At 36.8% G+C, this 27,045-nt stretch overlaps 5 protein-coding genes across 5 annotated transcripts; 2 read left to right on the top strand and 3 right to left on the bottom strand.

Annotated features, from left to right (window-relative positions):
- Positions 1–190: 190 nt before the first annotated feature.
- On the bottom strand, positions 191–4,281 carry LOC111806814 (uncharacterized). Its single transcript, XM_023692290.2, has 3 exons — positions 3,777–4,281; positions 1,110–1,779; positions 191–1,016 (listed from the first exon to the last, which is right to left on the bottom strand). Exons 2-3 carry the CDS (start codon positions 1,715–1,717, stop codon positions 305–307), a joined length of 1,320 nt encoding a protein of 439 aa, XP_023548058.1. The 5' UTR covers positions 1,718–1,779; positions 3,777–4,281; the 3' UTR covers positions 191–304.
- Positions 4,282–7,091: 2,810 nt separating this feature from the next.
- On the top strand, positions 7,092–10,356 carry LOC111806431 (chromo domain-containing protein LHP1). The gene is made up of 6 exons (XM_023691743.2): positions 7,092–7,628; positions 7,744–7,769; positions 7,847–7,933; positions 8,049–8,837; positions 9,733–9,793; positions 9,903–10,356. Exons 1-6 carry the CDS (start codon positions 7,296–7,298, stop codon positions 9,948–9,950), a joined length of 1,344 nt encoding a protein of 447 aa, XP_023547511.2. The 5' UTR covers positions 7,092–7,295; the 3' UTR covers positions 9,951–10,356.
- Positions 10,357–10,713: 357 nt separating this feature from the next.
- LOC111806351 (large ribosomal subunit protein uL3c) lies at positions 10,714–12,262 on the bottom strand. Its single transcript, XM_023691619.2, has 2 exons — positions 11,603–12,262; positions 10,714–11,147 (listed from the first exon to the last, which is right to left on the bottom strand). Exons 1-2 carry the CDS (start codon positions 12,171–12,173, stop codon positions 10,858–10,860), a joined length of 861 nt encoding a protein of 286 aa, XP_023547387.2. The 5' UTR covers positions 12,174–12,262; the 3' UTR covers positions 10,714–10,857.
- Positions 12,263–13,077: 815 nt separating this feature from the next.
- Positions 13,078–19,765, bottom strand: LOC111807165 (MLO-like protein 1). The gene is made up of 13 exons (XM_023692756.2): positions 19,448–19,765; positions 18,995–19,263; positions 17,848–17,964; positions 17,696–17,756; positions 17,349–17,443; positions 16,372–16,446; positions 16,204–16,292; positions 16,008–16,057; positions 15,258–15,298; positions 14,462–14,671; positions 14,301–14,368; positions 14,151–14,211; positions 13,078–13,653 (listed from the first exon to the last, which is right to left on the bottom strand). Exons 1-13 carry the CDS (start codon positions 19,626–19,628, stop codon positions 13,417–13,419), a joined length of 1,554 nt encoding a protein of 517 aa, XP_023548524.1. The 5' UTR covers positions 19,629–19,765; the 3' UTR covers positions 13,078–13,416.
- Positions 19,766–22,774: 3,009 nt separating this feature from the next.
- LOC111806584 (plasmodesmata-located protein 8) lies at positions 22,775–25,941 on the top strand. The gene is made up of 3 exons (XM_023691961.2): positions 22,775–23,633; positions 25,419–25,526; positions 25,633–25,941. Exons 1-3 carry the CDS (start codon positions 22,895–22,897, stop codon positions 25,638–25,640), a joined length of 855 nt encoding a protein of 284 aa, XP_023547729.2. The 5' UTR covers positions 22,775–22,894; the 3' UTR covers positions 25,641–25,941.
- Positions 25,942–27,045: the final 1,104 nt, after the last annotated feature.

Genomic DNA, 27,045 nt, shown 5'->3' with positions numbered 1-27,045 from the left:
TCCCTATTTAAAAGGAATGTATTAAAAGTATGTATAACAGCTACCTAAGCACATTTGCTCGCTGAACGAGTGCTACGTAAGAATCGACCATGGGTAAGCCTAGTAGCATTGTTGATTTCAACCCTATGGCACAAGTAACTTGAATCAAATGCGGTTGGATCAGGTGGCACAAGTAACTTGAATCACATACTGTACAAAATGCTAAATTTTATAGCCTTCACAGATAATTTCATACAGATCTGTATGCCCATCTTTGTTTATGTTTCTACACATCAATTATACCTTACAAACACTTCATTTTCCTTTAAGAATGCCGAGACGCTCTCCTAATCTTCCTTCGGAATGGCCTACACGCCTCGATGCTGAGACCAACTGCTGCAGCTAATGCCATGAAAATGGCAGCATCCTCTGTACATGTCACATGTCGCATGGCGAGTTGCACCATTGGCTTACTGCTCTTTCCTTCCCCTTGTACTCTACAACTCATGACGAAACCTCCGACCACTTGGCCTAAAGCTGCAAAGTCTCCGCTGCTCTGCGGGCTCGGTATTGGAACTGTTGCTGCTCGTAACTGTTTGTCGGTGTCTATGAAGAACTCCCCACCTCTCTCAGCATTGATATGGATCTCAGACATGAGAAGTTCCCCTCCCTCTTGAGCTTCGGAGAGAAGGTGAAAGCGACAGCAGACAGTGTCTCTAATTCCTCGCTCGCGCCATGCCTCGAGCTTTCCCCATGGCTGCCAACTTTCAGGTATGCAAACATCAGGACGAACAATCAGCCAAGACCCGGGGTTTGACCTGGCAACCCAATCGCAACCTGCTGATGGCACAAAGGGAGTAGTTATGAAGGCTGCTGCAACAGCCGAGCCAGAAAGATCATGTATCTTCACCTTCCAGCCTTTTCTTTCTCTCCGCTCGACCTTCAGGTCCGAGCCATCACCAGAACCTAACCAATCTGAGCCATCACCAGAACCTGACCCTGGCCAATAGTTGCTCAATGAATCCACCTGGGATACCCTATAAATTTGATTCAACTGTCAAATATGAAGTCCAACACAAAATGTTCAACAGAAGAAAGTTATTGTCCTAGTGTTGCATGAGTTGCATCACCTGTCTCGACTAAATTTGCAGCTGAAGATCGGCTGTTTGATCGAGCCTAGAAGCTGGACGATTTGCGGGCTTAACCTCGTAACATCTTCAAACTGAAAAACATACCTTGGATCAGGATCAAGTTTCACTCTCAAATGAAGCTCTGCTCCATGTCTTCCATTCTCATTCTTGCTTTTGCCAATGCCTATCCACCCATTGAAAAGAACGACTGGCTTCCCATCGCCCCATTCGGGACCGACATCCAGTTTAAACGTCCCAATCAGCTGCCTCTTGATGCCAACACCACAATGAGATCCCTTCCTTCCAGAGAAGACAGATATTTCAAGACAGGCATGAGTGTTATAGAAGCAGCCAGGTGCTAGTAATGCTTTCAGATCAGACTCTTCAAGATAGAAGCTTGAGGCAATGCTATGAGAATCAGGTATGGCTTCAGGAGACGGGAGAAGCGGGATTGAAGACGTCTGCACAGGGAAACCCCGAAGACGAATTTCACACGAACACGGTGCAGAGAAAGCATTGACTCCAGGTTTTGTAGAGTTTAGAGCAGCTCCTGGGATTCTCAATCCCAAAGATCCAATTGACAACCTAATAAAAGCCTGAGGATCCATTTGGGTCACAATTTTTTGTCCATTTGATATCGATAGTTTATAATGCCACCAGCTCAAGTATCCTGAACCAACACAAAAACAATCAAAATGACATATAAAAGACAAGAAAGCCTCGTTAAAATTCAACTCAGAACACGAATCAAAAGAAACTTCATTCTATATGTTTGTTAAAAAACTCGAACATGATCTATCGAATGAATCATCTGAAGGATAAACGAAACTAGTTTAGAAACGACGATGAACCGAATACCAAACAGGTTTTTATAACGTTTGATTCGCGGGACAACAATGATGATAGAAAACAAAGTAAGATGCTTTAACCCATAAATAAGCATATTTGGAGCATTAAACAGCCTGTCTAGCATGGAGATTCTTGAGTCCAAACCCTCAATAACAATGAGGAGAACACTTTCAGAAGGAAAAAAAAGGCATATTAAATTAACTTCTAGTTTAAGATCATAACGGACCATATGGTTAAAGCTACTTTGCCTTTTAAAAATCAACCCATCTCTTTGGGAGACGTTGTAATGAGTTTCATACTTTCTTGCATTTCTCCATTTTCTGAGAAATTATTCGGGTTCTTAAACAAGTGCAAATTATTTACGTAACAGTTCAAGCATACCGCTAGTAGATATTGTCCACTTTAGCCCGTTATGTATCACCGTCAGCTTCATGATTTTCAAACACGTCTATTAGGGAGAGGTTTCCACACCCTTATAAGGAATGTTTAGTTCCCCTCTCCAACCGACGTGGGATCTCACAATCCACCCCCCTTGGGGGCCTAGCATCCTCGTTGGCACACCGCCCGGTGTCTGGCTCTGATATCATTTGTAATAAGCCCAAGTCCACCAGTAGTAGATATTATCCACTTTAGCCCGTTACATATCACCGTCAACTTCACGGTTTTAAAACGCATATGTTAGGGAGAGATTTTCACACTCTTATAAGGAATGCTTCGTTCCTCTCTCTAACCGATGCGGGATCTCACAATTTGTGTTCCATAATGTAGATCATCCTAAAGAGTTGATATTGATCTGTCCACTTATTTTCCTTTCGCTTCACTATTCTCTCATGATAAAGTTCCAAATGAAATGCATAATTATTCATTACTTTTAAAAGGCATTTAACACTGAAGATGGGAATTATTAAAGCATTTAACATTTTAAGAAACATTTTAAAAACAAAAAAGTGTCTCAGAAAAGTTGAAAAACAAAACAATGAAGCTTTACAGCAAAGAGGTCAACTTTTTAAAGAACACAAAACAAAAGGCAAAACTGTTGCCAATGGAGCTTAGCTACAGAATCCCATCTAAATTAATTATAAATTTCTTCCCACTTAGCAAACTATAGGGAATTTGATGATAAACAGAGAAAAGGTCAAACAAACACAATTGGGATGAACAACAGCCAAAGCAAACAAATGAGTGAATATTCATTTATGGCCAACAAATGAGTGAATATCCATTTATGGATCTTGACTCATTCAAGCAAAAACAACTCAGAAGCACAATAGCAGATATTGTCCTCTTTCGGCTTTTCCTTCCGGGTTTTCCCTCAAGGTTTTAAAACGCATCCACTAGGGAGAGGTTTATACACTCTTATAAGAAATGTTTCGCTCCTCTCTCCAACCGATATGGGATCTCACAATCCACCTCCCTTGGAGGCCCAACGTCCTTGCTAGCACACTACCCGGTGTCTATCTCAAATTCCATTTGTAACAGTCCAAGCCCAAGGCTAATAGATACTATCCGCTTTGGCACGTTACGTATCGCTATCAGTCTCACGGTTTTAAAACGCGTTACACACCCTTATAAAGAAGGTTTCGTTCTCCTCTCTAACCGATATGGGATCTCACACCAAAATTCACGGTCATGAACACAAACCCACATAATACTTCCAACAAGTAAAGCAGAAACCAAAAGAACAACCAACCCACACAAAGATTCATTAGGAAAGTAATTTCATCTCAAAAGAAAACCAGAAGAAATCAGCAACAGAGATAAACCAATCCTAATAAACCAAGGGAAAAATCAAACAGCAATGACTTGGATTCTACTTACCTTGTGATTAGTTGCCAAGTAGAAACAGAACTGCAGTGCTCCACAGAAAGCAGAGCAGCCAGAATCCCTGAAGAACAAGAAGAACAGCAACATTTCACCCAAAAATCAAATCCCACCTCTAGTTTTCCCTCTAAATGTGAAAGGATGAATGTTTTTAGAGATCTAACAACGAGCTTTTAGAAAAAGAAAAACCCAAATCCCGATAGCAACAAAAGTCTTGAATATCACGTAGAGACTTCACAGATCACGAGGCCGCCAAGAAAAAACTCCCTATTCCTCTTAACTCTACACTATTTGTCACGAAATAGGCGGAGAAATTTAAGGGTTTGTTTGAGGTGAAATTTTGAGAAAGATCCAAAAATGAAAGTGAAATTTGGATGCGAAATTTTGACTTTGATTTGGAGTTTGAAGATGAGTGATGGTAGGAAGGAAGAGAGAAATAGTGGGCGGGGGACGAAAAAGCGATAGACACAGAAATCGTGGAAACAGCTGTAACCAATTAGGGTAATCAGAGAACAACAACATTCGTTCATAATTCATTAAATTATGAACGAAAAACAATAATATTGCAATCCAAAACGAAAATATTAAAGAAGAGATTGAAAAATACGTGTGCCCTGACTTCATCCTCTCAACTATTCCAAACCCAAATGCCACTCTTTTTATCATTTTACAAACTTTTCCATGAATGGAGATCAAATTCTAATCAGATTAGCTCTAAATATATGAAATTATGGGTCTTCGTTACAAGAACCTAAAATTTTCTAGCAAACACGTGAATAAAAATAAAATATACTAAAAAGTGAGTAAAATAATATCTTAAAAGAGTGGGTAAAATGATCGGTATGGTATATAGTCTATTTGTACCAACATTGTGTACGCTAAAATGACCTATGAGCCACATCTCTTTTTGATGGCTAGAAAATTCAAAATGAACTGGGCTTAAAATTAATATCAACTTTTAACATCAAATATCTAATTAGATTCTCAAATAATTAAGTTTTATCCAATGAGTATTTTTTAAGTTTAAATTACATTTTAATTCTCAAAATTTTAAGTTTTTTCTATCGGTCCTTGAACTTTAAAAAATTTATTGTAGTCTCCGACCTTTTAAAAGATAATTATTTTGGTTTTTGTCATGTTACTTTTTTACCTCATAACTAGGTTGTTCAATGTTCATTGGTAAATAACTGTTATTAGTATGACTAAAGTTTAACACTGTTAAAATATCTGATATTTATCAAAATAAGAGATATTACTTTCTCGCATGCTATCGATACTTTATAAAAGGCACGTTCATCGTTTGACTCAAAATTTCTATATCCATGTGCATCCACACCTTCGACCCTACATTTCTTTTTTCTTTTGAAAAATATTTTAAATGCTCTTCTTATCCAATAAAACAAAAAATCTTACCCTACAGATAAGACTATTAGTTATCATGAGGGCTATGATCGATTCAGGTTGGTCAAAGTTGTGTGAAATTGAAACCTAACCATTAATTATATCGAGAAAATAAAAAAATAGGATAGAATCAGTAGAAATACATGTTTGAATTGATCCTATCTCTAATCGAATTTGCTACCTCATGATTAAAAGTATAATTCTATTACTATCTTTACGAGCTACATTGTGAATTCATTAGGGTTCTTAAACAAATACAAAAATATTTGTGTAATAACTAAATACACCGCTAACATATATTATCTACTTTGACCGGTTATATATTGTTCTTAATCTCATTCTTTAAAAAAATTAATATCCAAATAAATAAATAAAAATAAAAGGGCAACAAAACTATTTATTATATACAAAACGAAAATAATAATAAATAAATAAATGATTGTTTGTCCTTTTTAGGTATAAATTAAAACATTCAACGTTAACATGAGGGAAATGTCAGAAACATATATCCGTGACGCGTCAGCCACGTGAAATGTTGTCGGCTGACTTGGACTACCTTCTTTTCGGCTATTATTATTATTTTATTAATTTATAAATTTATAAATTTATAATTTTATTAATTTATAAATTTTTAAAATTCATCCGCCACAAAATTGAAATTTATTAAGTTCAAAGTTAATTTCGAATCTATTAGACATCCAAAGTCCTCTTATTCTTTCATCCCGCTTATGTAGGAGACATTTCTATTTTTTCCTTCGAAAATCTTTAGAATTATCACTGCTTAGCTTTCAATTTACCTCTAACCATCAAATGAAATGTGAATAACCCGTCCTCCTCTCTTTGAAACAAGGGACATTTCTGATTCTGTTGGTGCTTGAAATAATTTAGTATTTTCCATATTGCTATATCTCGAGAGTCAATAATTTTATATGAGAACTACCGAACTCAACCACTTACTGACATGACTCCTTAGTTTTCTGTTGAGATTTATCCTGTGGAGGTACTCAAATTGGATTGGTGATCGATTTCTAAGTTTTGTCGTAAACCTAATTGGTTACTTTCAATTATGTAAATCAATAGTTCAAACCGCACTCAAAGGTAGGGCATTTCCCATTTTTTTTTATAGGAACATCTGATACGAGAAATAATGGTATCTCCAATTATAGCTCTTCGGGATGTAAAATATATCTTTTCTCACCATCCTCATAGTGTATGAGACAAGTGTATGCATTTCGATTAGTGTCGTATTCTATGGTTATGGACACAATGTATCTTGTCTACAACATCACCACCAACATCAATCAGAGCAACTACAACATTCATTCAGTATGGATTGACTTAAGTTGCCTCCTTTTGACACTAAGACCGACTCAGTCCTATAGTAAGACATACATACTCACACTCGAACCCTTCTCAAAAGATCAAGGTCAGTCAGTGGTGCAACCCACAAATGGATCCCACCAGTTAACTTCATTGCACCTTATGGATATACTCATCCATTAACTCGCACACATGTCAGACTTCTCAGTCCGTGTTTCAAGACGGGTCAAATGGAGAGCCCACATGCCGATGCCAAGAGCACGCCAAAAGGGGCATGATCGGGACAACTAAGATCGTTGAATCAAGCCTATCCACAACACTCCTTGCGAGTGAGGAGGCTACAACTACATAGCAGCTGCCGCAGCTGAATCTGTTACCCTAAAAAAAGCAGCCGTCAAGCTTGGAAAGGATGCAGCTTTTCTGGTTGATAAGAAACAAAATCTCAAATTTCTCCCAAATCTGATGCTTTACATTTCAAATGGGCTCAATTTCAAATGGGCTCTTTACATTTCAAACAAAATCTCACTTCATTTATCCTTTCAATTCACCCTAAATCATTTACAATTTAAAAGATCAAACTAATAGAATATCATGCCATCAATCCCAAGAAGAAAATACCTCAAATTGGTAAAGAGGGAAATGTGGCAGCTCGGTCTTCTCAATCTCAGCTTCAGCTCCATTTTGTTGGGACATTTTCCCCTTTGTCTCTCTCTCTAAGAACCCACAAAACCCCTTGAAATTACAGAGGATGTGTGTAATTTTCAGAAGAGAGAGAGAGAGAAAGAGGGTTCTGGAATGAAAATCAAAGGGGGAAGGAGGAAGAAAAGTGCGAGTGGTTCTACGGAGGTTGTAATGGGTTCAATTCAGGACGCCATGGATGGCGGTGAAGTTCATCGCGACGACTCCGATTACGTTGATATGAACATCAACAACAACCCCATTAATGGCGGTGAGCCTTCGACATCCCATTTGTCGGAGACCCATCAAGAGCAAAACCTAGACGAGCCTGACGAACAAGATGAACAGGATGAACAGGATGGGACTGAGGCTGCTTTTGATGCTCAGAGAACCAATCTCGATGATGGATTCTATGAAATTGAAGCCATTCGTCGAAAAAGGGTTCGCAAGGTTTACTCAATTTTCCTTCTGCTCTGCTATTCGGGTTTCTTTGTTTGTACATTTCCTGATGTTGGGATTTCTTATTCTATTGCTTTGCTATGGGAATGATTGATTCTAAAAACAGGGTCAGCTTCAGTATTTGATCAAATGGTAAGTGCTGGTACTTTGGCTTGTTAGAGCTTGACTGTGATAACTCAGATTACTAACCTAACCGAGCTTTCCTGAAGGCGTGGCTGGCCGGAGACGGCTAATACTTGGGAGCCATTGGAGAATCTCCATACGTGCTCCGAGTTCATCGAGGCATTCGAACAGAGGTATTCTCTTCTAGTTACTTCAGCATTGTTCTTTTGGTAGCTGGAGGAAGAACATTATGTGGCATGGTATGCTGATTAGTCTATGGTATAATGTTGTTTGGTTTCGTTTTCGAAGTTTAATTTCGGGAAAGCAGCGGAAGCGGAAGCGAAAACATGGGGTTGTTCATGTTCAAACCAAGAAGAGGCAGCAGCGAGCTAATTTTTCTACTTATAATGTCACAGATGTTGAAATCAGTGTTGTTGATCAACGTCTGCCCTCTGCTCCTATAAACATGCCTAGCCTGACTAATCCTTATGCTCGTTCGCGATCAGTCGTTTATAATCATGAAGGAGAAAAGAATGGAGATGTAACTGCTATTGAAAGAGGCAGGCTAGCTGATATTGATAATGCGGGCAGGAATGCCAAGCAACGATTTGAACAGAAGAAAGCTGAACACGAGTACGATCCGAAGCTCAGTGAGCTTAAGGCAACAGGATTAACGAACATAGCCATTGGTGATAAGCTTGCAATCGATTTTCACAACGCCAGGACAACAGAGAACAACGTCCCTGCTGCTGGCCTCTCTAAAACTGGCTCTGTAGAACTAGTTACTGAAAATCGGTGCACCGGGGCTAAGAGACGGAAATCTGGTTCGGTTAAACGGTTTAGACCAGATTCAACTTTATCTGAATTGCCTGTGGTTCAAAATCCAGAATTGACACTAGCTGTAGTAGAATCCGGTGTCGGAGTGGAACCGATAGGGGTTGAGAATTCTGGATATCATGGAGAAAGGTTAAGTCGGAATAACAGAACCGATGAAGCCAGAAACAAACCGAGTATCATCAAGATTGTTAAACCGTTAGGCTATTCAGCATCTGTGTCAAACAACATTCAGGATGTGTTGGTAACTTTTGTGGCCATGAGGTATGTTAGCTTTGTCTCTCCTCTTCTTGTGGATGTTAAGTCAAACAAAATGAAGTGTAAACCCTATGGTACGAGGTCGTAGGATGAACATTCTCAATTAAGAACACAATTTATTTGAAATTGTAACCGCCCAAGCCTACCGCTACTAGATATTATCCTCTTTGGACTTTCTCTTCCAAGTTTTTAAAATGCGTCTGCTAGGGGAGGTTTCCACACCTTTATAATGAATGCTTCATTCCCCTCTCCAACCAATGTGAGATCTCACAATCTATCCCTCTTGAGGGCCCAGGGTCCTCGCTAGCACACCGTCCGGTGTCTGGCTCTGATACCATTTGTAACAACCCAATCCCACCGCTAGCAAATATTGTCTGCTTGGGCTGTTACAAATGGCATCAGAGCCAGACACCGGGCAGTGTGTCAGCGATGACGTTGGGTCTCCAAGGGGGTGGATTGTGAGTTCCCACATCGATTGGAGAGGGGAGCGAAGCATTCCTTATACGGCGTGGATACCTCTCCTTAGCAGACGCATTTTAAAACCGTGAGGCTGACGGCGATACGTAATAAGCCAAAGTAGAAAATATCGGCTAGCGATGGATTTGGATCGTTACAAAAATTGTTTCTTGTTCTTAGAAAAGTTTGACATTTCTTGGTATAGTTCTTGACTTGTATTGCTGTTATTTAGCAACTAGCCGAGATGTTGTTCAGGAGGTCCTAAAATATTTTATCTAAAGAACTAAGAACATGAAAGTATCAGTCCATAGAAATATATGCACTCATGATAGTTAGAGACAAACCCATCGGCAAGCCCGTGTTTCTGACATCTTTGGATGTAAATGGATCTCGGGTCAACCGTCATATTCTCATGAGTTTATTGTTTTCGGTTTCCTGGTTTTAGGTCTGATGGAACAGAAGTGATGGTTGATAACAAGTTCCTCAAGGCTAACAATCCTCTACTGGTAATTGATTCTGTTCTTCACTATGTTATGCTTTTGAACTGCCTTGAACAATGTGCAATCGTTTTTTCCTCGGATTCTAACTTCTAATTGTCGTGTTTACTAATACCAGTTGATCAACTTCTACGAGCAACATCTCCACTATACTACCAGATCATGAACTCAGAGATATGAGCAGTATGACGTATCGGGATCCTCGTTTGGTTGATTATTTGGGGCTTGAAATCGAACGGTAAGGAGATGGTTAAGCAAGGTCTGCAAATATTTAGCCATGACAGTATCTTTCCATCTACCTCAAGCTCAGCAGAAACAGAGATTAGAAGTTAGAGGCTTACAGAATTTCTGCTAATTATGAAATTTATGTATTGTATGTAGCCGTCTTGTTGTAGGTTTTGTACATATTACCTTTCTTTGTTAATCTCCTAGCAATCGATGCACTTGTTCAGCAAAGAATAGAATTGGTTAATCTTTGGAGGGTCCTTGGAGAATAGTCAATACAATGGTTATGTGGATTGAACGTTTGAGATCGATATGATCATACGTTTTCTTGAGGGTTTCTTTTTTCATTTGTTCTAGTATGTTCGAGGACATCGTGCCAAAAGTTTACTCGAAAAACTGCTAATTTTAGCTTCCAAGCAACGTGTCTCTCAATTTATGAACAAAAAATGAGAATGGAGATGGAGAATCGATCCACTCTCTTATTTATTGTGTCCTGCTCCATGAATTCCAGATGGTTTAATGGTTTCTTTTCTGGAAAGAAAATTCCAATTGCCTAACAAAGGAAAAATGGTTCTATGGATTGTCCTACAAAGCAAAGTTGCTTCAGAATACCACAATTTTTGTAGTATACGCACAAAAAGCTTAATAAGAACAAAAATTTATCAATAGATGAATGCAGCTCATTGCTTGTAATCACCAGCTCATGAAAAATGGTAATGGATCAAACATTTTCTAGAGAACTCAATCGTTATCTAATCATAATACAAATAACCAGTAAAAGAGTTGCATCAGTTCAAGAAACAAAAAAGAACTGAGAAAAGAAAACAATTCCAAGAGATGAGCTAAAGCTAGTTCTTGGGAATGTTCTTTCCTACTATCTTAGCAGGAGCTATTCGAAGAAGGTTTCCTGGCTTACCTGGGACGGCGCCTTTGATCATCACAACATTAAGGTCATCATCAATCTTTACAATTTTGAGCTTTCTGATCTTTCTCTTAGTTCCTCCCATCCTTCCAGGCATTTTCTTCCCCTTGTAAACACGCCCCGGTGTAGTTCCTGCACCGATCGATCCAAGTGCTCTGTGGCTCTTGGAACCATGGGTCATTGGACCCCTTTTGAAGTTGTGCCTCTTGATTCCACCTGAAGAAGAATTAGAAGAGGGAGAAGGTTACAAGAAACCAGTTAGAGAGTAATGTTGTAAGGGAGTGGAGAACATGATTAAAACTTGGTTAAATTATAAAAAGATAAACGTTAGCTTTAGAGTAGAAATGAATTTCGAACAAAAATTGAGACTTGAAATGGCGTGACAATGATCTAGAACTAAAATTTAGATAACTATGCCATTTTAGGCCACTTCCACAGCATTCCATATCCCAATTATTGAGACTTCGAAGACTAGTTCAGGCTTCGGAATTGTATATGCCATTGTGGATTCAAACAGCAAAAAAATGAATGAAAACTCATGCTAAATCCATCCTGAGGATGCCTAAATTCATCTCCAACAACCAGAAGCTCCAAGAAAAACAGAAAAGCAAGTGCAATTTCGCCAATGAATTGAACACAGACTTCAAACAGAATAAGCAAGAAACACAAACCTTGAAAACCCTTTCCAATTGTAGTGCCCGAGACATCAACCAGGTCGCCCTCCTTGAAAAGTTCATTAAAAACCAGGCGCTGATTGGGCTCAAATCCATCAATAGACTCAAGACGGAACTCCTGCAAGTGGCGCATAGGAATCGCACCAGCTTTCTGGAGATGTCCCATTTCCGGTTTCGTCAATTTCCGATCCCTAACCCTACGGTACCCAACCTGAACGGCACTGTAGCCGTCGGTCGCCTCCGTCTTAATCTGCGTGACGATATTGCCTTCCTTGAAACCGACCACCGTCACAGGGACGACCTTGCCGTCCGGCTCGAAGAAGCTCATCATACCGAGCTTGGTAGCCATAACGCCAATGCCGGCCTCCATGCTCATACACACCGAAAGGCCATCGTTAGGGCGTCCAGTGGTTCTTGGGCTCGGAAATTGGAAACGGACGTTGTTGTTCCGGTGGGATTTGAGAGGAAGGGCGAGGAAAGAAGTTCTTAGTTTCAGAGATGAAGCATTGTTAGTGAAAATTGGATGTCTGTTAGAGGTTGAAGCTGATGAAATTGATATGACGGACATTTCTGCTTCTCTGGTTTCAGTGATTCATATGATGAGGAAGAAGAAGAAGAACTGGGGTTGAGAGGAATGACCCGTTTTCTTATCCGCTTATTTCTTTTATTTTCCCTCCATTATTAAAAATAAAAATAAAATAAAATAAAATAAAAATTGACTTGCTAAATTAATAAAAATAAGTTTTAACTTTCATTTGTTCTCAAAATATATATATATATATATATTTTGTATTAAAAAAAAATTAAAAAAAAAAAAAAAAAAACTAAGAGTATTAAGCTTATAAGTTAAAAAAATACCCTTTCCATTAGATTTGGACGAAAATTATTAATATTTTATTTAAAAAATACTCTTCTATTTTTAAAATGATTTAAAAAATACATTTTTTTTTAATTTTAAGAAGTTTAAAAAATATCATTAATTTTTAAAAAATTCCATTAATATTCTTATCTCTATAAAAAAAAACTTCTATAAAAAAAACTTCAATTTTTAAAAAATTTAAAAATATTTCAAGGTTATGGTTACCGTTCAAGTAAAACATTTGTAGATGATTTATGAGATGTCAATAAACGATTTAGCCCGACTCAATTTTCAAAGGGTTATTAGATGCAATGAAAATAGACCGATAAAAACAATGAAAATAGATCCTAGTTTTTGGTGTGTAGGCACATAATTTTATAATAAAAAATTAACCTAATCGAGTGAGGTAATGCTACAACAACATACGAAGTTAGTGAAGTAATACATATTAATTTTTAGTCAGTTAACAATGATTAATGCTAAAATTAACGGAAAGTATAGAGACTAAAATGATATTCAAACTTGAAAGTATAGAGACTAAAATGATATTTAATGATTCTGCTCACACAAAATAAGTCCCAGATAACAAACCAATGAAACTCGAGCACGTCAATGAGCAAACATCACAGGAAGTTTCATAGACCAAAAGTAGACAACATCAATATCATACATTTTTTATACTTTTACAAGGCGAACCTCTTGCTGAAAGAAACACAGCATCAAAGTTCACAAATTCAACACCCTAAATAGATCATCAATGTGAGACAAGATACAAGTCATGGATAATAAGATTGTTCCACTGCTAAAAATTTTACTGTATATCGAAACGCTTCGATGTTTCTCCTACAGGACGGGGTAAGCATAGCGGTTACCGTGTAATACAACTAGACAAATGAAATAGAGAGAGAGAGAGAGGGTAGCTTAGCTTAATCATTAGATTTGGACCCATGTTCTAAGGCAGACCATCTGATTTGGAGCCATCAGGCTTAATTTCTTGAGGTGCAGAAGCCTTGCGCATAGCACTTCCCAGTTGAATCCCCCCCACAGTAGAACTACCTTCCTTGCCTCCTTGGCTGGAGGCATCGGCAGCTGCTCTAAGTCCCTTTCTTTTCTTCACCTTCTGAGCCCAACCAACTAGGCCTACTTGTACATGTTCATCAAAGATTGCTTTCTTGAAAGAACTTCCCATCTACATTTTATTCCATTGGCAAACAATTAGCTAGATAGGTTAACAATCAGTCAGGTTGATGATAATAAAATTCTTTCACCCCCTTCCGGGATCAGCCTCCTCGCTGGCACATCACCCGATGTCCGGCTCTAATACCATTTGTAACAACTCAAGCCCACCGCTAGCAGATATTGTCCTCTTTGGGCTTTCCCTTTCGGGCTTCCCTCAGAGTTTTGAAAACGCGTCTGCTAGACCGATGTACAATCTCACAAGAACTATTTCTTGTTTTTGTTTCCTAATTTTAAATTAAAAATGTAAAATTTTTACATGAAAATAAGTTTTTAAAACTAATGAAAAACGAGACTTAAGGACTTGACATTCCTGTTCCGTTTTGTTGTTCATAATAGAACTCAAAGCAATCAGTTGAATTTCATCCATTATGTAGTTGTGTAAATAAGAAGATTTACGAAAGAATTTGACTATGATAAGCTCTCTTAATGACCCGTCACTTGACTCACCTGAGTGACGATGGCATAGAGCGGTAGGGTGCTGTAACTGCAAAGAACCTGAATAAACACCCTGATCCAGAAATAGATTTAATTGGAAATTAGTACCATCATCAAGTAATTGTGTTGCAGGAGAACCAAAATATGGAGTTTCTGTTTTACCCAATAATAAGCCTTGGAATGATATAGCGGACTTGGCCCATGATGCACGAGTCAAAGCCATATTGAACCTAGAAACATAACCAAGCAAGGATCGACTTCGGGTCTAAATTAAACGATAGTTCACCACAATCACCAGAAGATACAGTCAGTTTGCTGCTTACCCATATCCAGAAGAAAAATCCAATCTCGAAAGCATTTTGGAATAGTATGAAGTGGATCAAGAAGAGAACAAAACGGGGCCGCTGAAACCAAAAGTGATCATCAGATGGTTGGACTACTAGCTCGCCTTCAATTGCTATGTGCTTCTCGGCAACCTCGTGAGCCAGCTGGGTTATCACATGTTCCAGCTTTGTTCCCACAGCGAGCAGAAGCTGGAAAAAGAGGAGTAATAATTATCTCATATGAAATGTACAAGAAAGAAATTGTAGAAGTATAACAGAACTTCATACCATTTCAAGAAAATAGCGGAAGTTAAAAGGATAAACAGTATTTGGGAGCTCATTGGGTGGTTTTACGAGAGAGAGAGAGAGAGAGAGAGAGAGAGAGTGTAACAGCCCAAGCCCACCGCGAGCAGATATTGTCATTCTTTAGACTTTCCTTTTCGGGTCCCCTCAAGGTTTGGAGAGGTTTCACACCCTTATAAAGAATGTTTTGTTCTCCTCTCCAACCGATGTGGGATCTCATAGAGAGTAATCACGATGTCTAGGTTCCTCTAATGAATTGTAAAATTGTATTTTCTTAGTCTGAGTTATCAATATAATCTCGATTTTCAATTCTCTGGTTTCTACCAGAGATATTATTACTCACAAACCAATACTTAAAACTTACCATTGCCATCTACAAACCCCCACGATCTTGTAATGAATTGTAAAATTCAGTAAAGTAAATAAGCCTTCGCAGCTATATTATGACAACTTAACAAGAAACAGATTTGTGAGAGGTGATTAAAGTACTCACAACGAAAGGAATGAATGCTATCCAGAAATATGTATGCCAACCTGTATGTGCAAATAGAAAATAATGATCAACACATTAACATTTTTTTTTATACAGATAATAAAATGGGAGCTCACCCTGATATATAAAGCACGTATCGAACTTCCATATAGCAACTATTCAAAAAGGTTTTTATCTGAATAGCGAAGGATAAAGTTTTATATGTGAGATACTAACATGGGTGTCTCTAGTTGTGGGAGGGATGGCATAATGGATTTAGAATGTTCGGAGATATCCCTCGAAGTTTTGAGTTTGAGGGTTTGTGTGAGATCCCACGTCGGTTGGAGAGGAGAACGGAGCATTGCTTATAAGGGTGTGGAAACCTCTCCTTACTAGACGTGTTTTAAAACCTTGAAGGGAAGCACGAAAGGGAAAGCCCAAAGAGGACAATATCTACTAGCAGTGGGCTTGGGCTGTTATCGTTTGGATAAGGGTTAGGATGTTTTGAGATATTATTCAAAGGGTGGTAAGGGATTAAGATGTTTGGATATACCCTCCATGTTTTTAGATTCAAGTCCCGGATAGAAAACCAATTCAAAATCCTGTCCTTTGAAGTTGGTGAACCATGAGCATAATACAAGTGAGGCTATTGATATTCTGAGAATTAATATAATGACCACAACAACATATTCAAAGACAATCTTGTGGGCATTATTTGATATTAAATTTAAGGAAATTCCATATATTAACGAATCAAAGAAGTGCCAATACCATTAACATTAAGGAACAAGAAGACAACCACGAAGATCCAAAGATACCAACTGCAACAAAGAATGTAAAAAAAAATGAGAGAACTGAGGAAAAGAAAAATGCAAGTAGAAAATGTATCATGATTGGCACAACTACAAAATTGAGTAACCAGGCAGCGAAATGTAAAAGGGTACTTCCAGTTCCAGATATTACTTGCCTGATACCGACAACATGCTTGAAATCATCTTCAAGGGCACGTATCATGTACTTGTGAAAATTAAACTTTGGGTTGCCCCTGCAGTGTGTCTACAGCAGTGAAACTTTTATTATGCAGTTTGAATATGAAAGTCAAATATACATCAACACTGAATCGTCGAAGGCTTACCATAATGAAACCAAGCCGTAACGTTATATAATCTGATTTAGTAACAGAAGCATAAAATTGCTTGAGGAAGGAATGCTGAAGAAAACCCAAGAAAAGTGTTAAAACAACAAGAAAACAACAAGCAATAACTCTTAACAGCATCAAAGGTTTTGATTCCAAAAGACGCGTTCAAACTTCAAAATGTGGAGCCTATACATAGGAGAAACAAGGTCCTGAGAATATATACATTAACATTTTTTTCAAACGAAGGCTACAGAACTTCACCTTCGGCATTTGATTATCATTCATTTGTTATTTTGATTTTCTACATCCTTTGAGCCACTATTTGAGCCACTAGTTAAATACAGAGGAGAAACAAGGTCCATGTTGTACATCTGGTTAGAAACCACGAATCTCCACAGTGATATGATATTGTCCACTTTGAGCATAAGCTCTCGTGGCTTTGCTTTTGGCTTCCCCAAAAGGTCTCATATCAATAGAGATGTATTCCTTACTTATAAACTCATGATCATTCCTTAAATTAGCCAAGGTGGAATTCACTCCCAACAATCCTCAACACATCTTCCATGAGATTCTACAGGCATTTCTTTTCTTTGATTGTACGTATTGATATTCACAATCATCATCTCAACAATTTTTTCTCAATGTACAATTATATTATTTAAATCTTAAGAAACCACGCAATCACTTCACTAACATGAAACGCTTTCAGTGCACCTACTAACTTCAAGGCAAGCAAGAAATTCATTGCTTTGCCTTGAAATGCACCTTGCAATTTGAAACATGCCCATAGTATTAGAATTAGAAAAGAACATAACTACAATTTAACGAAATATTTTATTTAAAAAATAGTAGTGATAGAAACTTCTAGGAACTGGGATGTGAAGAAGAAAAGCTAAGGGAAGGCATCCAACATCAAGCAAAACAAGATTGAAGGCAGAATGATAGATTTATGTTGAGAAAATGATTTGACCTACCAACCAACCCAGAAGAGCTGAATCTTTACCAATACCCAAAAAGTGGTCCTTGATAAAAGCATGTTGGTGGACATGGGTGACTTTTGGTTTTAGAACTGCAAAAGCATCAGGATTATAGTAAGACCAAAAAGAAAAACCAAACCACATTAACATGTTAGGTGAACCAAGCAGAGAGCTTTCCAGCGCAAAAATCAACTCAAGAGTTCTTTTTAGAATTTATTCACACGGCTCTTCCAATCTCAAATTATTTCACTTTCCATGGGATTTCATTTATATGGGGATGTATCAAGAATTTAATGATGATATACATCCAAAATGACCAGAAAATATTAATGTTAAATGGTTACCTTGTTCGGTATCGTAATTCTCTTTTGCAATAGAATCCTCCCAATGCTTCCACTGACGAATCTATATCATTACACAGAATTAAAACTGAGATCAAACAGTCAAGTTATCCTGTAATGATAACTATCAGAAAATAAGCCTACTAGTTGCTTACCTTCAATCCTCCAAAAACTACAGTGAGAACGCAAAACGACACGTGGACGATAGCTAGGATGAAGATAAAAATATGTAAATGATGTAATGCTTCAAGTGATAGCAATGGCACCTTATTCTGGAGAGGAGAAACATATAAATGAGAGAGATCAAATTAAAATCAATTTATTAAGACTAAGATATTTGTAGAGGCAGAGTAATGAAGCCAAGATAATGTAAGACACCAATAAGATATACGTGTGAATTGTGGATACAACCTCAATTTCCACGAAAAAAGGCCATAAAAATATTTATATATTGTGCTTGGTAAACCCATTTTAGAATCAGAATTAAAAAAAAAAAAAAAAAAAATACAGTACACTAGAGTTAATATTTACTTTTTCTGACACTTGGAATGAAAATTTGTTCCATATAATATCCATCACAAAAATAAAGATAGAAGGAACTAATTTAACAAAAAAAAAGAAAGAAAAAGGCAAGAGTTTATAAATTGAAAAATCAAAGTAAGATTCTTTACCTTTTTTAAGAGAATCTCATTCGCCTAAAATTATGACTTTCATCTCTAATTTGGTGGGAGACACAAGTAAGGTATCATATAACCAGGAGACACATACGAATCATGAATAATACTTTCTTCCCCCACCTCCTACCCCCCAAATATATATAGATATATATATATATCATATAAGAATGAGGTAGAATGATTCTCGTTCCTTCATTGACAAGTAAACACAGACTCAAAGTTTACTCTCTTCAAATTGGCAAGTATTCTATTCCATCAAGTCTACCCAGTGTGGGGGTGGGATACAGTGGTATCATAATTATTCTCACCTAACCCTTAAATGATAGCCCAATGTGTTTTCCATCCTTAAACCTTGAAGCAGAGGAAAATAAATATGTTTTATATAAAAAAAATCATATTGGAAGAAAAGCACAATAAACTTTATATGTTTTCCATCCCCAAACTTTCCACAAAACTCAATGAATTTCAAACTTGTAAAATACCATCAAATGTATAGAACAGTAAGCAATGAACAGAATCAAACAACTCCAGTACTATAATCTACTAAATATTCATTCAATACACCATTCAAACATAATTGAGCATCAATGGTGAGCATAATTGAGATGGCTAGGTTAATCTTCACCTTTTTACCACAATAACCAGCCTGTGCAGCCGATCCCTCAGATAGAAGGCGCCTGGCCGAGCCAGAAATACTCGAAACAAAGAACGTTTGAAAATGTTTCGTCGTTGACGAACCAGTTTCACCAGAGTGCGAATCGTGTTCAGCTTTAGCTTTATCCTTCAGATTACACGGAAGGAAATGCTCGGTCAAACTCTCAGGAACACATAATTTTGAGATAACGCCTTGAAATACAGTGAGCAGAAGCGAAATAAACCCCAAAAGCATCAATTCTGCAGCATCCAGATTCCAAAATAAGGACAGCAAATTCAACAATCTAAACAGTAACACAGCAAAATTCGAAAAGCGAAAAGGCAAATACACACACACACACACACACAAGAATGAACAGGAGAAAGAAGGAAGCAAAAGGAAAATCAAACGGACTATGGATTCAGATTCGGAATCAAATCGAACCTTCTTTAACTTTCTGAAGAGCTTCATAGAGCGGCTTCTGGTTCTTTTTCTTGAGGTATTTTCCGAGGAAGTGTAAGAGGCGCTCTAAGGCGAGGGAAATGGCGACGATGACGGTACAGACGGCGGCAACAACCCACGTCGGGGTGAATTCCAGCGTCGTTCCTTCACCTCCGCCGCTCATTTCGGCTCTGTTTCTTCACAGACTTCACTTCACTCAGCTGAGAAGATTATCAAAATCAAAGGAAAGAAAGAAGAAGAAAATTCCTCCGAGTTTCAACCTGGTCTGAAAGCTCCGTGTTGTTCGTTACAAATTTTTGTCCTTAAATTTATACAACAATTTATAATATATTATTAATCTACGTAGAAATTAATTCCATTTTTTTTAATCCTCCACGTTGCAGGTTTATAATTTTATTTTATTAATTCTTAAATTCATCCATATTTAAGAACACATTCTACCACTAGTTAACTCATGTTTGCTTGTTTTTTTTTTTTTTTAAATAACAAATTTGAGGGCTCGGATTTCAATGTCCGACCTCGAATTATGTTCATGTTTGTCTGGTTGACTAATATTACAATACCTTTTTATGTTTGTAAATGTTCGAGTTAGCTTATATCCTCCTTCGTTAATGATTTCTCGTTTAGCTATAAATTAAACTCGTGGAGTTTTTGTATTAATATTTTAAGGTTCTAGTTAGGTTTCGTATTAATCTAGGTGGCTACCATAATTCAAGCAAAGATGGTCATCCAAACTAATACAAATAGAATTCTATATGGTTGTTTTGCCTCTCCACGAATTTTTCAACTGTTATATGTATGACCCTGATTAGAGACGTTGCATTAGAGCATTATTCTCTAATTTAGATGAAGGTGGTTGTTGATATGAACATTTGTTTTAGATGCGATCTTCTGGACCAGAGATGTTCTAATTAGGTAGTTGGGACAGCCACCTTCTCTTCCAACATTTCAAGCCTAAAGATGGTCAACTCCCAATTTAGGTAGTTGGGTTCATTCTCGTTCATCTCTAACTTGTAGTGAAATTCGAATTAAAATTTGTTATGAACCAAACTGTACTTTTAATTTGATACTAAACTTGCAACGAGCGAAACCCAACTATAAATTTGATACGAGTAAAACTCAGACGTTGTTAGAAATGAGTGACAAGGACATGGCGGCCTCAATGGTTGCTCCTCTCATAATCGACACCCACGAATCCATGTTTTTTCTGAGTCCCACACATTCCAAATCGTGTTTAAAAGAAATAAAAAAATAAAAAAAAATCATTTTATTAATTTTTAAAAATCAATTTTGGAATTTGGATAAATAGTGATCTCCACTTACAATTAATGACAAGATTTGTCAAATCCAGGGGCCCACAACTTGTTTGAGATTTTTTATTTTTTTTTCCCCATTTATTAAACATGGATAATTATTAGCGTGACTTTCAAGTTTACCTTTTAAAAATCAAATCCGATTGGATAAACTTTATCTTAAATTGATTGATTATTTAACTTTTTTTTCAAAAAATTGATTAAGTTGTATAATTTAATTAAAATTTCAAATATTTATTTAAAAAATGAATAGATATTTCAATTTTCACCGACGTGTCATATTTCAATATGGTATTTCCCGTTCGAGACTAACAATTAAAGGGTAAATGAATCGATAAAATATCACTAATATAGATATAATATTAATAAAAAAGTTATAATATTTATATTCGAAATCAATTACATTTTTATTAATATATTTTATGATTTTTTTATATTTATAATTTTTCTAAAAGTATCTATTAACATCGATGACATTTCCATCCAATTGAGATTTTAATATTAACATATAAAACATTGATTATAAAAAATATCAACTACTCATTAACACGCCAAATTACTACGAATAAATATTTAACCAAATTATTCTAAAAAAAATTACATCACAAATGGAAGATAAGGATTCGGTCAATAATTCTTCGTAATATGATGATTAAAACTACTAAATGAAACAAAGCCTATTAAATATATAAGCGAAAATAAAACATGTTGAAATGGCTCAAGTTGGTATGTGGGGACCGTTTTCACTCTCAGAAGCGAGAAGTAAATAATGTGACCATATTGTAGACCATGTATCATAATGTCAGAAAACATTAGGTTTTTTTTTTTTTTTTTTTTTTTTGAGATATTCAGTATTTTTAAAATTCATGAATTTATTAAACAAAAAAATTGAAAGGTTGAATTTGTAATTTAATTTAAAAAAAAAAAATCAAGAAAAATTGTTCTTGAATCTATATTTACTAATTTCAATCATATCCCATTAGCTCTTATTTATTTATTAATAATATAAAATAAAAGGAAAATAATTATTATTATTTTCTTTATATTGAAAAACTAGAAAAGGAAAAAATTAGTTTAATTTTTTTTATTAAAAGGAGAAAATCCAATTACAATAAGTTTGCAAATTAGGGTTTCTTCTATGCAAAGTAATTATTTGTCACGTGCGTGTCTCGATTACCGTGCGAGGAACATAACTATTTTCTTAAATTAAAAAAAAAAAAAAAAACATAAAGGGATTACTTTACTTCTACTCGTAGTCTTGGTTTAAAACTTTAAATTTATTAATTAAAAGGTTTAAAGTTGGAATTAATTTTTTTTAAAAGTAATTTAAACTAATTTTTATTCTTAAATAGGATTATTTTATTGCATCAACTTTAAAATATCTGAACACGTTAAATACGTTGGTTACTAAAGTTATATAACAAAACCATAGTCATTTAAATGGGCCTAGCCCATCAAAATTTAATAGTTGAGGCCCAATATTTAAAGTCTAGGTAATGGGCTAGGCCCAAATGAAATCTAACTAATACTAAATATATGTATTATAAGACAGCTGGCCCACATAGTCTTTTTTAGGCTATTTCTTTCGAGCGGTCCCATTATGTCCAAATGGTCCAATTGATGTGGGATCTTACAGGTATATATTCTATTACTCATATCTCGATTTCAACTTAGAATGCGACGAACCACTAAAGCAGAGGGAAAATTGGGGTGAATCAAACTAAAATCGAGCGTTGAATCGAATCAAGTTGAACGGTCTTGATCGTGTCATTACCTTTTAAAGTAAATAGTCATACGTTCAATAGACAAGGTAATGAACGCTCTTCATGGAACAATCGATGGCTAAGTAGTTTTGACCGTGAATCGTTTTAAATTTAAGAAAAGGGTATTGAAATGATGATATGGATGGTAAAAGATTCGTTCCCTTAAAGTCAATTGTTAAAAAAAAAAAAAAAAAAAAAAAAGCACAAAATGGGTTGTTTTGTTTGTGGGGAATTGAAAAGGAAGCATTAAAAAAGGCAAAAGAAAAAGGGTTCGATGAAAAGAAAACACCAAAAACAAAGGCTTCAAAGAGAAGAGTTTTGAGTAAACAACACACTGAAAGGAATTGATAGTAATGAGGAGAAGAAACCTTGAATTACCTCTCTTCCTTCTCTTCTTCTCTTCTTCTTTGAAAAGTTGGTTCCTTTATGGGTTCCCCATAAGAGCCCATCTCTTCATCTATGCAGGCTGTTCTAATGAGAAATACCAACAAAATTCCCTATTTGAATCAAATTTCAACTCTTTGCTATCATCAATGGTGTCCTCATCTTCCCAAATGAACTACAATGGCTATGCCATTGGCAATGACTCCTCAACCCAGCCTGAGGGAGCCATTTTTGGGCTCTATCAATGTAGAGGGGACATGGCCATGGCTGATTGCTCTAAGTGTATACAGAATGGAGTGAACCAAGTTCACTTGGCATGCCCTTATTCTTATGGGGCATCCCTACAATTGGAGGGGTGTTATGTGAGATATGAGCACTTGGATTTCTTGGGGAAGTTGGACACTAGTGTGAGGTTCAAGAAGTGTAGCTCGAGCTCGAGTAATGATGTCGAGTTCTTTCGAAGGCGGGACGATGTGCTTGGTGATATGCAGGTCGGGGCGGGGAATGGATTTAGGGTTAGTAGTTCAGGGTTGGTGCAAGGGTATGCTCAGTGTTTGGGAGATTTGAGTTCACAAGATTGTTCTTCTTGCCTTGCTGATGCTGTTGGAAAGTTGAAGAGCTTGTGTGGATCAGCTGCTGCTGCTGATGTCTTTTTGGGACAGTGTTATGCTCGCTATTGGGCTTCTGGCTTCTACCCTAATTCTTCTGGTAAGCCTTGCTTTCCAAAAACTAGTTCATTATTCTTTTCTATCATTTTCTGCGTGATCCAACGTCGGTTGGAGAGGAGAACGAAACATTCATTATAAGGGTGTGGAAACCTCGAGGAGGCTAACAACGATACGTAGCGGGTTAAAGCAAACAAATATCTGCTAGTAGTGAGTTTTGAATGTTATAAATGGTATTAGAGCTAGACATGAGGCGGTGTATCAGTGAGGACACTAGCCCCTAAAGGGGGTGGATTGTGAGATCCCACATCGGTTGGAAAGAAGAACGAAACATTTCTTATAAGGGTGTGAAAACCTCTCCCTAGCAGATGTATCTTAAAACCATGAGGCTGACGGCGATACGTAACAGGCTAAAGCAAACAATATCTGCTAGCGGTGGGCTTGAAATGTTATAAATGATATTAGAGCCAGATACTGGGCAGTGTATCAGTGAAGACTCTGGCCCCTAAGAGGGGTGAATTGTGAGATCTACATCGGTTGGAGAGAAGAACGAAACATTCCTTATAAGGGTGTGGAAGCCTCTCCCTAGCAAGACACGTTTTAAAACCGTGAGGCTAACAACAATACATAACGAGTTAAAGCGTACAATATCTATTAACAGTGGGTTTGGACTATTACAAATGGTATCAAAGCCAGACACTAGGTGGTGTGTCAGCGGAGACGCGGGAGGGGGATTGTGAGATCCCACATCGGTTGGGGAGGAGAACGAAATATTCTTTTTAAGGTTGTGGAAATCTCTCTCCAGTAGACGTGTTTTAAAACCATGAGGCTGATGGCGATACGTAAAGGCTAAAACACTTTTTCATAAACTAGTGGTGAGTCTTTTTGTTAAGGGCGTTCTCGACTCATCGGTTATGTTTGCATAACCTAAAAGTCGAGCTTAGTCCTCTCATTTCATTTGGTGAAGATGAAGACGAGAGTGTTCTAGAGAGATGTAAAATGGGTCAACAAGTAATTCTTTTAATAAAAAGAAAAAAAAAAAGATTTAAAGCATTCCACTTTAATTTGTGTTCTTTTTAGGCATTGTTTTTTCCATTGGTGCTATCCCCTACTTATTCCTGCTACCTCTACCTTTTGTTCTTCTTTATGTTCCTTTCACAATAAAGCTATCTTAAAGATTGCATTTTTCTAAGGCCCTTTTTCCAAATCAAAACAAAATTATTGGGTTGGTATTGAAAATAGTGTTTTACCCAATTTTGTTCCAATGATATTCTCCATATTTTGGCTCCAAAAAGCTCCCACTTACCCCTCAAAAAGGGGTTGATTTCAGAACAATCCCCAATTTTATTCCATTCAAGTGAAATTTTGGGCCCATCAAATGATGTTTTTTTTCTTTCTATCCTTTTTGTTATCTCAATTGAGTTCGGGGTCAAATTTCAAAAACAAAAAATTTTGAATTTTGAAAATATGTATGCAAAAAATAGATATCAAATCGAAGAAATTATAGATGAAAGTAGTGAAAACGATGAGACTAAATAAGAATTATTCATTAATAAAAAAACCCGTTGTCTTTTAAAAACAAACAAAGAAATGAAAACGCTACTGAACCCATGTGTCCGAAATTTTCTTTCCCTCCCTCAAAAACCCAAACATATCTTGATCTTGCTTTTAGACTAAGAGTTTTAGTGGGAAACTTTTCCTAAGCCATAAAGTTCAAAAAGAAAGGGCCACATTTTATTTGCTTTGTATTGTATATACATAAGATGCAGCCTCTTTAGCTCAAGCTTCAAACAACATTCCTTCACAAAACTATAAATTGTCATTCCAGTTTCGTCGAGCGACGACCAAGCGGGAAAGACCATCGCGATCATCATCGGCGTCGTTGCCGGTCTCGCCATCCTTGTTGTTCTCCTCTCAGTTTGCAGAAGAGCCATGGGTAAATAAAAATCAAAACTTTGGCTCTCTTCTAGTTCATGTCAAGTTGGAAAATAATTTAATTGTTTTGTTTTGTTTACAAGTTATGATTCTTTTGTGAAATGCAGAAAGCTGAGAGGAGAAGGGAGAGATTTGTGCTGTTTTTGCTTTAATGGAGAATATATATCATGGAGAGAGATGGAAGTTTCCCACCAAAAATGTTTATTAAAAAATATTATTGTGATGGCACTCTTTATCTTCAACATACCCTTTCTTTTGGGATTGGGTCATTTTGCTTTTTGGGGCCTCAATTTTGAAACTATTCATATTATATGATGAATTGAAAGAAAAAAATTGGAAGTGGGTGCTATCTTCTAGTGTTAAGTGCCACTCTCTAAATGTCATCAACTTGAAAAGGGCCGTTGATTCCCGTTGATTCCATTTATTAGGTTGACTTATTAATCTTATGGAAGAAACGTGAGATATTATAATAATTCACTTAAACTGTGAGACTTTTAAAATTGTCCATTTAAGTCCTTGATGATATAACAATGAAATAAGTCCTCTACCAACATATCACAGTATCTTATAAGGACGTGGAAAATTCTTCTTAGTAGACGCGTTTTAAAATTGTGAGACTGACGACAATACGTAACGGACTAAAGCAAACAACTTCTGTTAGTTGTGGGTTTAAACTATTACAAATTAGATGAGCAGTGTGCTAGTGAGGATGCATTGTGATCACTCAACAATTACAAGTATTTTGTGGTAAAATTGTTGGCACAAATGGTTTCAAAGATTTCAGCAACATTCTTTACTTTGGGCTACCCAAAATGCCACATAACAATGTAAATGTATTCCTTACTCCCTCCCAATAATCCTCTTCTCGAACAAAGTACACTATGGAGCCCTCAAACAACCTCCCCTTAATCGAGGTTCGACTCCTTCTCTGGAATCCTTGAACAAAGTACACCCTTGTTCGACACTTGAGGATTATACTGACATGGACTAAGTTAAGGGCATGACTCTGATACCATGTTAGGAACCACGACTCTCCACAATAGTACACTATTGCCACTTTGAGCCTAAGCTCTCACAGTTTTGTTTTTGGTTTCTCCAAAAGGTCTTATGCCAATGGAGATGTATTCCTAACCTATAAACTCATGATGATCTCTTAAATTAACCAATATGGGACTCCCTCCTAACAATTCTCAACTAATCAAATAAACTGTTCACTAGATATGTAGAAATGAGCAAGCATTTCGCAGATTATAAACCAATCACCTGAATCTGTTAATTAGGATGTCTCAAATTCTCATTAAGAGCATCAAGCAACGTTCGCTTTGTCTCTTCCAGCAATGGCAAATGAGATAGAGAAATACACCGAATGAAACGAGAGCCAGCTTCATGCACTATCTCTCCACCCTTTCAACGATATAGCCGTGCCGTTTCAATGGCAGGAACGATGGCAGGAACAATGCCAGCAACACGTTTATGTATATCTGAAAACAACAGTTGGACATAATTTTTCATTCAATGTA

This window comes from Cucurbita pepo, chromosome 12 (assembly GCF_057944985.1).
Source record: "Cucurbita pepo subsp. pepo isolate OVF chromosome 12, ASM5794498v1, whole genome shotgun sequence".
Lineage (NCBI taxonomy): Eukaryota > Viridiplantae > Streptophyta > Magnoliopsida > Cucurbitales > Cucurbitaceae > Cucurbita > Cucurbita pepo.
Note: the sequence above shows the minus strand (reverse complement) of the source record. Positions and strands in the feature narration are given on the sequence as shown.